The sequence below is a fragment of the Leptonychotes weddellii genome, chromosome 6 (genome assembly GCF_054177405.1).
Source record: "Leptonychotes weddellii isolate Sample4059 chromosome 6, ASM5417740v2, whole genome shotgun sequence".
NCBI classification, from domain to species: Eukaryota; Metazoa; Chordata; class Mammalia; order Carnivora; family Phocidae; genus Leptonychotes; species Leptonychotes weddellii.
In genome coordinates this window covers 50,507,385-50,521,348 of record NC_138374.1, presented here as the reverse complement: position 1 = coordinate 50,521,348, position 13,964 = coordinate 50,507,385, and the positions used below count along the sequence as shown (strand labels likewise).

Genomic DNA, 13,964 nt, shown 5'->3' with positions numbered 1-13,964 from the left:
GCCCGCCGCGCCCCGGGCCCGCCTCCCCGATGCGCCTCTCTCCGCAGGGACCGAGCGCCCATCCGAAGTAGGGGACACACCCCCCTGCCCACTGCAGCCCTGGCATCGATGTCCACTAACTCCGTACCTCTTTCCCCGTGCCCCACGTCCCAGCCCCTGTCCCGGCTCCTCCTCGTCCCACCCCAGCCTGACCCCCCAGCCACGCACCCCGGTGTCCAGGACCCTGCGGCCCTCCTGAGAATGAAATGGGAGGCCGCTGTGAATACACAGGAGCTCCAAAGGAGGGAAGTGGGGGCTCCCCATCGACCCTGAGCTCTGCGAGGGGAGTGGGGACACTGTGTCCCGACGATGACCACTGACCTTGGAAGCAGCAGGCCCAGGCGTTCAGGGCTTTTCCCCTTGGGCAAGTTTCTAAGACTGCACCTGAGTCTCAGTTTCTGCGTTTGGAAAATGGTTTCCCCGCGAGTAAACGAGATGCCAAAGCGTCTGCCCAGCACACAGTAGATGGCCAACAAATGGTCCCTTGAGCTGGATGGGAGGCCAACGCCCCGCACCCCCACGTCAAGCCCCCAACAACCACCACCACAGACTTTTGTCACATGAATGAAGATCCTAGGTTCCAGGCAAATGAAAGAGAGTGACTGGCCCGTTCCTTCCTTTATTGGGGGTGGGGTTTATATCCAGAGTCGAGGAAAAGGTTGGAACCCAGCTTCTCCCTAGTCTCCCTCCAGCTCCTCGTCTGCCCCCAGGGGCTGGCAGAGTCTCAGAGCTGGAAGACCTTAGCAGCCACGGAGTCTAACCCCGCCTTGGGGCAGGCGTCTGGATCCTAATGCCCAGCAGTGGGTACTTCTGCCTCATACCACCCTCTCTTTGCCCAGGATAGCCCAGACAGAGCAGAAGGGAGGGAGAGCTCCCTGTCAAGTCCGCCCTTCTGCAGGCCAAACATCTGATTTTCTTTGGGCTTTTTTTCTTCCTGTGGCTTGTCTCAAGATTATCTGTAAAATGGGACTAATAACAGTGTCTATCTCCCTGAGTCGCTGTGAAGATTAAAGGAGTTACTCTATGTAACACACTTGGAACAGTGCCTCACCCGAGTACGTGCTCCATAAATATTGGTTATTCATATCATTACTATCTGGAGTCCACCTACCTATGCAAGTGCTCACAGTTCTTAGAGTCCCTCTGACTGTCAGGACCCAGAACTGTGACAGGTGACATCAAGCCCCCTTGACCAATGCAGAGTTCAGGGCATTGCTGTAAAATCCTTAGAGCCCAGCACTGCCATTTATTGTAGGTGTGACTTCGGGAAACTTTTATAACCGCTCTGTGCCTCAGTTTCCCCTGATCTACAAAATAGGGATAATAGTACCCACCGGAAAGTCACACACTTACAACAGTGCGTGGCACAGAGCAGGTGCTCAATAAAGATGAGCTGTATGTATTTGGGCACTAGGCATTGGATAATTCAAGGTCACTTTTTCACTTTTTCCCCCCCTTCTTCCCCTTTTCCCTGCCTTTTACCTTTCCTTAGCAGCCACATCATTCTAGGGCATTAACGCAGGCTTGTGGCTGAGTTCCCCCACTCCCCATCTTCTTTATTTGAGTGGTTATGGATTACAAAGCCTCTTTTTCTTCCTTCTGCCTCCTGTTCTACAGACTTCTTTCTTCCACCTTTGTACAGTGCCCAAATATATGAACACGCCCAGGCACCACACACAACACACTCCGTGGGTCCAGCCTCTGCAGGGCAGGGAGGGCAGTGCCATGGATAGAAAGACCTGTGTGTGAATTCTTCCTCCACCATTTATCACTGTGTGACCCAGGTGATAAGCCCTCTGACTTCATTTTCCCCATCTGTACAATGGGATTCACAATCCTCCTCTCAAGGTTGCTGTGAAGTTTGAAAGTCAAGTGCCCATAATTCAGTGCCCTTCATTATCCACAAAGCTATGGGTAGAGGTCAGATAGACTGGATAAGATCTTTCCATGCAGATAAAAAAAAAAAAAAAGTGCCTCCTTTCACTCCCCTCCTTACCCCAAAGGGGCTCCCAGGAAACTGGAGTCACCTCGATGTTCTATTTTATTTTATTTTAATATTTTATTTATTTATTTGAGAGAGAGAGCATGAGAGGAGAGAGGGTCAGAGGGAGAAGCAGACTCCCCGCTGAGCAGGGAGCCTGATGTGGGACTCCATCCTGGGACTCCAGGATCATGACCTGAGCTGAAGGCAGTCGCTTAACCAACTGAGCCACCCAGGCGCCCTCGATGTTCTATTTTAGATCATGCCTTCCTCCTGGGCTCACCTGACCGCAGGGCTGGGGTACTTCCCAATCCTGATCCGCAGATCCAGAGCCCTTCAGACAAGCAAGGCACCCTTGCTCCTATTTTGCAGGTGAAGCCACTGCGTTCCTCAGTGCCTGACCCAATACTGCACAGCTGGGCAGTGGCAAAAAGAGGAGGAACACTCTTCTAGACTTCTTGGGCATTGGCCCTGCTGCTCCCCTCACTCCCCCAGCCTGCCGTCAAGGTCTTGGCCCTCTGGGAGCATATGAGAAACTATGGGTATAGTCATCCAGGACACAGAAGCAGTCCCTGTCCGTCTTGAGGAGGCCCACCCCCTCCTTGACCTTCAGGGCTTTCAACTCTGCCCATTCTGGCCAAGCTCTTGGCCTGGCCCCTCCTCCTCCGGGGAGCTGCTCCCCATCCCAACTGGCCTCCATCAGCTGTGACCTAGGGAGTCTTTCCACAGAAAGACTGGAAACTGATTTCCATCTGAAAATTTCAGCTGGGAACCAGGAGGTGGCTTATGGGCAGTGGGATCGCGAAGGTCCGTGACAGGAGAAGAGCTTCTGTGCTGAAGCAGTGATGTGGGCCCCTGCTCGCAGAAGGGTCTGAAGGGAGCCGGGGAGGAGGTAGAGGGAGATCTTCTTAGAATCAAGCTTTCTGGAGGGCAGTGAGGAAGGTCAAAGGGGACAACAGCATGACTGAAGGACTGCCTTTCTCCTTGGAGGTTTAACGTCCTGGTCACAGGGCTTCGGTGGGGATGGCTGGAATGCCCATGAATGCCTTCTCCTCTCAGCCCGGGCGGACGTGTGTTTTGAGATGCCTGAGAGAGTTGGTAGGATCCTGAGGGAGGGTTGGCATGAAGCCACGGAGTGCCCTGTGGGGAACCTCTCCCGTGGTGGGAAAGCCAAGCATCTCCCATGGGAGACCCAAGTCTCTCTCTTCCCGGCTGGAAATGGAAATGCACTTGGGCCTGTGGGGCAAGGAAGGCCTTTGGCATAGCCATCGTTTTGAAAAGGCTCAAATCCACAGGGAAGGGGAAGGGGACTCAGCCTGGGGGGGGGGGGGCAACAGGGGGTCCCTGGGGAGCAGACCCCAGCACACTGCTGGCGTTTTCAGCATCCATTCGGTGATAGTGGAGGGAGCTGGGGGAGGGGGGACTGTCCCTGGGAAGGGTGAGGCCAGGGAAGCTGCAGAGAAGCTGGGGTCTGGACTGAGTGGGGGCCCTTTGGGGAGCCAGGAGGTGCCCCTTGTCTCCCAGCCAGCCTCTGAGGAGCACTTCCTTCAGAATGCTTTCAAATGCTTATTAGTGAGCTCTCCCCAAGGAAGGAGGCCAGAGTGGTTATCTGCATTTCCAAGGACTGACTCACTTCCCGGCTCAGCTAGGGCAACACAGCCCTGCAGGAGAGGCCCGCCGGGAGGGCGAAGGAGAAGAGCTCCCCAGCGCCAGGACCCTGCCAGGGCCCCAGAAAGAAGCCAGGAAACCTGCCCATTTGTCTGGGCTCTGCCACCCGCTCTTATACGTTCTTGGGCAAGTCACTCCACGTGCCCTTTGGGACACTTCCTCTGGAACTCAGTGTTTCCACCTATAACATAGGGGAGGTTCGGACCAGAGCTTTCTTACTCTGACAGTTTACCTTGTCCTCTGGAGAACCCAGGGTAAGCAGTCTCTCTTCTTGAGGAGGGGCTGGGCAGCACCCCAGGGAGCCCCAGCTCTCTGGCCGGGGTCCTGCACCCTGGGTGGTGGTGCTGTAGGCTTCTGGACCAAAGTGGGGTTCCGGTCAGGCTCCCCAGGGTCAGGAAGAATACGTGTGTGGGAAAGGTGTTGAAGCCTCTTGGGAAAGGTGGGCAGCTTTCTGGAGGCAGCCCAGGGGCCTCCTCCAGGTTAGGTGGAGGCTTGGTAAACCATTTCCTGGGGCCCCGGACACCAATTCTAAGAAACATCACAAGGTCTGGGTTTGGACACCAGTCGTGCTGTTTGACCTTAGCCAGGTTCCCGGTCTCCTCCAGTCCTCAGTGTCCTCATCCAGAAGATATAAATACAAGTATTAGCTGGCTCAGACGTTGCTCCGGGGATTAAGTGGGGAAGAAATGGGAAGTACTCAGCATAGTCACACACATGGTAAGCTGCTAGTGTGTATTTTTATTTTACTTTCACCTCCTTTGTTTTTTTTTTCTGTCTCCCCTCTGTACCTTTTGGCAGCGCTAGTTCTCTCCTTTCCCCTCAAGCTTTGGATCCTTTAACAGAAACATAGAGCTGGTAATCTGCTTGGTCCCGGGAATATTCACACCCTCCCAGGGGAATCTGTCATTAGGAAATCTTACCCAAACCTAGAGATGAGGTCAAGATGGCTAAGTGCATGCTCGAAGCGCTGGTTAACAGGCTGGCCCCTGAGAATGTACCGCTGTGGTTTTGTTAGTTACCATCAATCAAGGGCATAGACTCTGAGAAGTACAAGTGAATTTGTGGATTTGTATCCAGCAGGAAAAACGTCAGCCCCAATGTGACTATTTATTGCGCTCGAGGACGCTGACCCGTGTCGTATGAAGCAGCAAGCTGACTCCAGTGGTCTTTTTAAATTTATTTTATTTTTTTTAAGGTTTTATTTATTTTTTGACAGAGAGAGAGACAGCGAGAGCAGGAACACAAGCAGGGGGAGTGGGAGAGGGAGAAGCAGACTTCCCACCGAGCAGGGGGCCCGATGTGGGGCTCGATCCCAGGACCCTGGGATCATGACCTGAGCTGAAGGCAGACGCTTAACTGACTGAGCCACTCAGGCACCCCAAGACGCATGTTTTTAGCTTCTGAAAATTACACCTTGGCACCACATACCACCGGGACTTGGAGAAGGTGAGATGGGGTCTCAGTCATCGAGAGCTCGGCTCTCAAACTTGATCGTGCCCACAGATCACCCGAGGGTCTTGTTAAAACGCGATTCTGACTCAGAAGTTCTGGGGCAGGGAGCACCTGGGTGGGTTAGTCGTTGGGCATCTGCCTTCGGCTCGGGTCATGATCCCAGGGTCCTGGGATCAAGCCCCACTTTGGGCTCCCTGCTCCATGAGAAGCCTGCTTCTCCCTCTCCCACTCCCCCTGCTTGTGTTCCCTCTCTCCCTGTCTCTCTCTCTGTCAAATAAATAAATAAAATCTTAAAAAAAAAAAAAATAAGTTCTGGGGTGGGAACGATCCTCTGCAGTTCCAACACATCCCCAGGTGCTGCTGATGCTGCTGGCCCGAGGACCACACTTGGAGTGGCAAGGGCCCGGGCAAGCTCTCAGCTCTGTCTCGAGGGAACCCACTTCACCATCCTGAGAGGGGTTGGCATAAGATCACAGGGAGAGCCTAGCCAAGGGCAGTGGTCTCATGCTGGTGGGACTTCGGGCATAGTGGCAGGCTGGGGGGGGGGGGGTTCCTGGGAGACTGCCCCTGCTCTCTCAGCTTGTGGTTACTAGCTACTGGCCACTCCACTGAGGAAAAGCCCCAGCCATGGTACCATGACTTGTGAGGGATGGGTGTCCTACTGCTTGTCAGTCCTTGGGAAGCAGACTTCCTTGGTGATATGCAAAGGCCCTGAGGCACATGTGACCTGGAGTATTAGAGGAACCGCGGAAGCCAGTGTGCCTGGAGCGTGGTGAAGGAGCCGGAAGCATGAAATGAGCAACGATGGAGGGAAGAAAACATCAGGCTCGAAAACTGTTATAAGGACTTGGCTGTTATGTTGAAGTGCCATGGAGAACCCCTGAAGAACTTGGGCAGATGAGTGACTCAGGATTTGAGAGGACCTTCTGGGGGTGCCTGGGTGGCACCGTCGGTTAAGCATCCGACTCTTGGTTTCAGCTCAGGTTGTGATCTCAGGGCCGTGAGATCGAGCCCCACGTGGGGCTCCGTGCTCAGCGTAGAGTCTGCTTGAGATTCTCTCTCCCTTTCCATCTGCCCCTCCCGCTCATGCTCTAAGATAAATAAATCTTAAAAAAAAAAAAAATTAAAATTAAAAAATAAAAGGCCTCCCTGGGTGCAGTGCAGGAGAGGTGTGGGTTCTGCTTCAAGTCTGGCGTACCAGGGCTCAAGGTGGGCTTGGGAACCTCCATTCTCTCTGTGGTCGAAACCCAGCACCACGCCTTGCACAACTCCAGGGGCCCCTTCACATTGTTTTCTAGGTACCTGGTGCCGACTAGCTAGAGTCCGTGGCGGGCGACATCGTGGGGCAGCCCTGGGCCAGCCCTGCCACGTCCACCCTTGAAGACACCCTACTTGAAGTGCTTCCGGTCTACAGGAGAGAGGGTGCCCCGGCCCCTAGGCTGTAAGAATTCAGATGTACGCACATAGCACATCGCGGGCCCCGGCTGGCCCCGAGCCAAGGCCTGCGACAGAGCTTCCGAGATCCCCCAACTGTGAAGGTGGGGCGAGTGGGGGGTCTGTCGGTCTTCTCATGCCCTGTGGGAGTCAGTCTCCCACGAGCGCCCACATGTGCCCCGGGGGGCTGCGTGACAAGCAGTGTGGCTCTGCTCCGACCAACTCGAGGTTCTCAGCAGTGAGAGCTGGGCTCCCACGAGGCGGCTGGGCTCCGATGGGAGAGGAAGCTCCTGGGTGTGCGAGATGTATGTGACGCTGTCCCCCGAGGGCTACTTACCCGCACCGTCTGCTGTGAAGCCCTCTGACATTAGGGAAGCCAGGCAGGGGTAGCACCCATTTCACAGATGAGGAGAGTTAAGGCGCAGAGAGGCCTCTTCACAGGACCGTGATGGGAGAAGAAGCGTGTGAGCTGGAGGAAAGCCATTGTTTCTCCTGCCCGAGCTGGGCTCCCAGTTCAAACCCCAGCTCTGCTCCTTCCCAGGCCCATGCTAACCCCCTAACTAAGCCTGTTTCCTCATTGGCACGGCGGGCACCAAGAGGGGGACTCCTAAAAGTGAATGAGAAACATCCGCATGCCTGCCCAGTGCTCATACACAGCAGGAGCCCAGTGAATGCTCTTGTCCAGACCTAAAGCAGCTGGGCTTGTGGCCCTTTTCTGAGGGAGGGGTCGGGCCCACTGGCCCTGAGACCAGGTCCCTAGCGTGGTCTGGCTGCTCCCGGGCTCTGCCCGTCCCGGCCTCGGCATCTCTCCCGGGGCTACGCTCAGGCATTCTGGGGCAGAGCCTTCCAGAAACCGCTCTCCATGCCAGCGCAGGCTTTCTGAGAAGCAACAGGCATGTTTTGTGTAAAAGGGCAGCTCCAAAGCAGGGCTCTAGGGTCCCCCGTGGTACTCTGGAGAGACTAAGAATCAGTACCCTCTATGTGTGGTGACGGATGTTACCAGACTTCTGGTGGTGCTCTTTTCACAACATCTACATACATTGAATCAGTACCTTGTACACTTGAAGACTTGAAGCTAATATAACATCATATGTCAATTATATCTCAATACTACTTAAAAAACCCCTCGAGTCCCACACAGCTTACTGTCTACATTAGTAAGACTTGGTTATACTCCCGCCCTTCTTCAACATAATGGTATCGTTCCAGGAAACTCCTGCCCAAGAAGGGGAAGTTGTAAATAACTTTATTGTTCAGTCCGGGGGCTTCCTGAATCATTTAAAGGAACAAACGGCTTAATTCTTTGATAAATAGCATCAAAACAGAGTTTACATCTTAAGACTCTGTGATTTCCTTGCCTCAAAATGCCCCTTGCTGTGTCTGCTGTCCTAAACCAGACCATAATCCTCACCCAGCCTTAGTCAAGGTGTCTATCCCCCACTGCATTGAAAGCCCACCTGAAACCACACTCCGAAATCTAACTACTGTGACTTCTGTCTTCCCATGGGGACACACTAGTTGGACTCTCTCAAGGCACAGCTTCCTTTGCCATGAGGAATCTGGAGCTTTGTCTGATCCAGGGGCCAATCTGGTGCTATTTTTGGCGAGCCAGGGTTTGACCAGAAGAAATGGAGTCCTCTGTCTGAGCTTTGAGGTGAGGGTGGGCAGCCTGTGTCCAGGCTCAACCACAAGGGACAGACACAGCAGGGCCCCAGAATCGAGAAATAGGGATCAAGTGTTCCAGAGAGGCCTTCGAGGATCTTCTGGGGCAGCCCCCTTATCAACAGGAAACGGCCCGGAGAGGGAATGGGATCTGTCCAACTGAGCTCCAGCTAGGGTTGTTACAGGATTAAATGAGGTAAGATCTGCCACATGCTTAGACACTGCCTGGCCCAACTCAAGACAAACTCAGCTGGCCTTTCAGATTTAGAAAACAAAACCCGACTTGAACTCCGAACTCTTAACTTGAGCTGGCAGCGGAACCCCCGGAAGGCTTGCTGGAGCAGAGTGCCGGCCCCGCCCCGTGTCTGATTCTGGAGATCTGGGCTGGGGCCGAGAATTTGCACGTCTAACCAGCTCCCTCGGGTGTGCTGGTCCAGAGACCTCTCTCTGAGAACCACAGACCCTGAGGAATGAATTGCTAACGGTGTAATTTCTCGCATCGGTAAGGGAGAAACTGGGGGATGGCAGGTGCCTTCATCCTTTCCCAGGTCTGTGGTCGCCGTCCCCCCCGCCCCCCACCCCCGGGGCTGGGGTCTGGCTGCCCTGCAATAGCACAATTCTAGGCCATGCATCACCTCTACCTGGCCGCCTCGGCACCCACCTGTCAACATTCTGAGTATCATCCCAGGGTGGTGCCTTTTGAACCTCAAGCTTTCAACAAGAGAGGCAGCCCCTCAGGTTTGACACCCAGGCAATGGGAGGTCTCTGTGGAGAGAATGAACCCAGCACCAAGCAGGCGGATGAAACCAATGCGTTCTTTATTGCGGACTGAAGCTAAGTAAGGGCTCATTTACACTGTGGGCTCAGATCTGGGGGCTTCTCTCACGGCTCAGGCTTTCCCACACAGGCAAGGGCAAACTCTCCGAGCAGAGGAGAAAACAACTTCCAGAAGCAACAACCCCTTCAAAGGGCCTGACGTGAGGATGTGGGGGAGCAGGAGCTGGGTATGCAGAGGGGTATGCAGAGGGTAACCAGAAAGGCAGTGTCCAGAGGGCCAGGCAAACTCTCATCTGGTGACTTCAGGTCATTCCCTTCGCTGCAAGAGTCACGCAGACTCTGAAAAGATCTAAGAGCCCCGGGGTGTCCCAGGGCTGGCTTAGGGAGGGGGGTGAGCACAGGCTCAGAAACCTGGAGTAGCAGGGGGAGGGCTAAGAACCTCCACCCTCCACTCCAAGGACAACCCCAGGGTCACCCCTAGACCCTGGCTTCTCAAACGGTAAAGTGCTTATAGGAATCACCTAGGGATCTTGTTGAAATGCGGGTTCTGATTCTGGAGGCCTTGGCTGGGGCCTGGGATTCTGCATTTCTAATAAGTCCCAGGGATGCCCGTGCTGCTCGTCCACAGACCAGACTCTGAACTGCACGGCTTTGGCCACACAGTGCCTTTGTGCCTATCAGAAAAGTGCACTTCTTCTTTGACTCTGGGACACAGAGTGGGTGGGGCCAGGCCAGCCTGGCCTGGGCCATAGTTCCCACTTGTCCACAGCTGAGCCCTGCAGCCCTGAAGATCCATCCGGACCTCCTTGACCTGCAAACCCCTTTCCCAGAGCTTGGTGAACCAGGCCTTATGACATAAGCAACTAAACACAGCATCTCTTGAGACACTGAGCACTCAGTGATGGGCCAACAATGGTCCAACCTGTCAGTCCTTGCCAGGAGACAGGGGGCCTGGGCAGGGGCAGGCCCCAGGGCCGGGGAGGGGAGAAGGAACACAGCATTCTGAGAATGAGGGTCTGGGCTGGAGAAGCTTAACCCTGGGAGTGGAAGAGAGGCTACCGGTGCGTGGATGTAGGTTTGGATGGCCTGGCCTGGCCTGCCCCACGTCCTGGGGTCTCAGGTATCTTCCACAGACCAAGACAAAGGGCCAGGCCAGGTGGGCTCTGGGCTCTGAGTCTGCTTGCTCCACAGATGAGAAGGTGGGAGGTGGATACCTAGGGCATCAAGAGGTCAGGAGTCAGGAGTTCTCCACACCACAGATATTATCAGAAAGCAAGAGCCCCAGGCCCTTCCCTGGTAGGAAATCAGTTGTCCCTGTTTGCCAGGTACTGTCCCAGTGGGAGCACTGCAGTCCCATGTCCCGGGCAAGCCCTCAGTCCCAGCCCTACGGCTTGGCCACATCGTAGACTCCAGGTGGAGGGCCCAGAAATGACTAGGCCATCAGGGCTTTTGGGTGGAGGCGTGGGAGCTGGGCAGCCACAAATCCAATGGTCCAAAGTGCCTTCTGCCCCCAGGTGGACCAGTGACGAGGCAGCCACAGACCGTGGTGGTAGGCAATTACCTTGTACCAGAGCCACGGACACGACTGGCTTTGCTTCTCTTGGGCCACCTCTCTGCGGCTCAAGGGCTGATGCCAGGCACACCTGGTCTGTCCTGAGGCGCACTGGGAACTTCCTACCCCGCTGAAGTCTTCATCACGAGGAAGGACCGAGCTGACCTGATGGGCCTTGGGCTCCTAATAAACGTTCTCAGCCCCGGCCAGCGCACAGGGCCGCACTGTCTCCACAGCTTTCCCATGACTCCTGGTTCAGGCTCCTGCCAATCCAGAGACCCACAGGGCTGAGGCTGGGGCCCCGTAGAGGGCCTCCTGCAGGTCGGTCCTCAGGAAGCAATGAACAGCTGGAGGCTGTCTCCTGTTCCTCTCAGGGAAGCGGCTGGCTCTCAACACCAGCAACAAGGCCTCAAACCCACAGTGGCCCAGAAAGAGCTCGGTGATGGCCATCTGTGGGCTCGGAAGGTGCCTGATGATGTGAGGGTAACTTGAAGGCATGTGTTGCCCAAAGAGCCTCCAAGGAGCTCAAAGGAGGCAGAGGCCCCCCACCACTGCCCCTCTTCCCAAATAACAAGGCTCGGAGAGGGTGGGCGTCTGCCCAAATGTGCATGGAAGCTGTGAGTGCCCAGCGTCCAGGCTCCAGCCCCACCTCACCTCCGCCTCCTGGGCATCCAGGGCCCACTACTGCTCTAAGCTATCTATCCTGGACCAGCTGCGCCCCCTCCCACCACATGCTCTTTGGCCCACCCACCCCCAGCCCCCCAGGCTTGGCCTCCCAGGGGCCTGTGGGACTCCCTCCCCTCAGGGTGCCAGCCCAGGTGGCCTCTGTCCCCTGCTGGGTGGGCATGAGGAGCGAGGCCTAAGGTGGGGGGGCCCGGGCGCCCTCAGGAGACATGAGCATGTCAAACTTGATGAGTGGCGGAGCGATGACGCGCACCTCAGCACTCAGGGGGTTGAAGCGGAGGTTGATGCTGCGCAAGGCGGGCATGGCAGCCAGCTTCTCCACAGGTACATCTGTTGAGGAGAGAGGACAGGTTGGGGGCCGGGGGTAAGCAGGCAGAGAAGGACGGGGAACAGGAAGACGCTGATACAGCTCTCCATCACCCACTGCACGTGGGGCTGAGCGGCTGGCGCCCAGCCCCGGGTAGGGGGCCCTCGGAGCCCACTGCACCATTACAACCACATTCAGGGAAGCATCCCCCCCAAATACAGTGAAACGTTAACACTGCCGTGTATCCCAGCACGGCCACTCCTGGGTAGAACTGGAACAAGGGGAAACAGGTGCTCAAACAAGGACTTGGGCGCAGATGTCCCCAGCAGCTGAGTGTCCCGCCACAGGTAAGCGGACAAACTCAACGTGGTTATATCCAAACAGCAGAACAGTATTCAGCCAGGAAAAGGAATGAAGCATTGCTACATGCCCTGAATCTCAGAAACAGGATGCTGAATGAAAGAAGCCAGACCACCAAAGTTAACATAGCGTACTATTCCATTTATAGGAAAGGTCCAGAATGTGCACCTCCATGGAGACCGAGAGTAGATGAGTGGTTGCCAGGGGCTGGGGGAACGGGTGCAGGGTCTCCTTTGGGGTGAGGAAACTACTTTGGAACGAGGTAAAGTGATGGTTGCAGAACACTGTGGATGTACTAAATACCATTGAACTGTACACTTTAAAATGGTTCATTTTATGTCACATGAGTTTTACCTCAATTGAGGAAAAAAAAGGAGCAGAACAAGGCAGCAGCTATATTAACTCTTGCGAACACTCTACAGCGCCTCATACCTAACCTTTAAGATCACTCAGTCTTCGGGTCAAGTCCCTGGAGGCCACGTTAACAGCTGTGAGCCTAAAACAAATCACTAACCATCATATTACAGGATGTACCTCACGGGACTGCTTGAGGATGAACGGGGGAGTGCATGCGCTCTGCACAGTACTCAGTGAACATCAGATACGACTGTTAGAGGGAACAGAGGGAAATACCACCACCTATCCAACAGGGTTGTTGTAAGGCTTAGAGAGTTAATACAAGGCACTCAGAACAGTGGCTGGACACAGAGCACGTAGCCAACAACCAGGAGCCAAGGCCCCAACACACAGGCCCAGGGCTGAGCTGCCCTGGATGCAAACATCCCCTCCACCTTGCTCTAACTCTGCCAGCAGCCCACACACCATGGGACCTCCCACCCCAGCCCAGGACAGGGCCAGGGCCTCACCCCTGAGTCCTGCACAACCTCAGGCCATCAGTAATGGCAGGAACCAACTCCTACCTCTTTTGGGTGCCTTGCATTGGGCAGATGAAGGGTTTTCTGTTTTTTGTGGTTGTTTTGTTTTTCATTTTAGCCCACTTTGGCATGTTACACGCATATTCTTAACATAAGTAAATGGTACTGTGTTACAGATCTTATTCTGTTTCTGTGTGTTTTTTAATTAAGCACCAAAATTTTTTTTAAAGATATACATATAGCAAAATGCCTCAAGTGCAGGTAGATGAACACACAGGTAAACACTCCTGTGACCTCCATCCAGATCAAGCCAGAGCACATTTCAAGCATTCCCACAGGGCTCTCTTGTGCCTCTTTCCAGTTTATCACCCCCTGGTTTTTCTCACCACTGACTCACTTACCTGATCCTGAACTTAATCCAAGTGGAACCTACTAGTATATCTCTCTTTAGACCTCCAGCGTAACAATTTTTTACTTGGGGGACATTTTAAATATGATTTTCTCAAGTTACTCTTTTTACTTGGAAATAATTTCTTACTTACAAAAAGTTGCAAAGGTAGAAACAGTACACAGAACACCACATAACCTTTCACCAAGATTAACGGTGAAATAAACCTTATTTGCTTTATCATTTTGTGCCTGGGCCTTCTCTGCCTGCACGTGCAGATGCGCGCACATACACACACACACAATTTGTTTTCTGAATTATCTGAGGGTAATATACATATACCATGGCCCTTCATCCCTACTTCATTGTGTATTTCCTACGAATAAAGACATTCTCTGGGACGCCTGGGTGTCTCAGTCAGTTAAGTGTCTGCCTGTGGCTCAGGTCATGATCCCAGGGTTCTGGGATCGAGCCTTGTATTGGGGCTCCCTGCTCAGTAGGGAGCCTGCTTCTCCCTCTCCCTCTGCCCCTTCCCCCTGCTCATGTTCTCTCTCTCTCTCTCAAATAAATAAATAAAATCTTTTTTAAAAAAGTAAAAGACCTTTTCTGCCACAACCACAGCTATTGATTTCATAAGTTTACATTGCTAGAACCCTAACATATGGCCCATATTTCAGTTTTCTCAGGTGACCTAATCATGTCCCTTAGATCATTCCCCCCTCCAGTACAGGATCCAGTGTAGGGGCAGGTGTTGCCTGTCTCTTTGCATTCCTTTCATGTGTCTT

The 13,964-nt window shown here is 54.1% G+C and overlaps 1 protein-coding gene across 2 annotated transcripts in view; it reads right to left on the bottom strand.

Annotated features, from left to right (window-relative positions):
• Window positions 1-9,037: 9,037 nt before the first annotated feature.
• The window catches only part of LRRC20 (leucine rich repeat containing 20), a 106,781-nt gene continuing 101,854 nt past the window's right edge, over window positions 9,038-13,964 (bottom strand). For both annotated transcript variants that reach the window (XM_081824126.1, XM_081824125.1), the window contains one exon: window positions 9,038-11,579. In XM_081824126.1, the coding sequence (XP_081680252.1) occupies window positions 11,425-11,579 (155 nt within the window). In that variant the 3' untranslated portion in view covers window positions 9,038-11,424. The remainder of the gene's footprint in view (window positions 11,580-13,964) is intronic.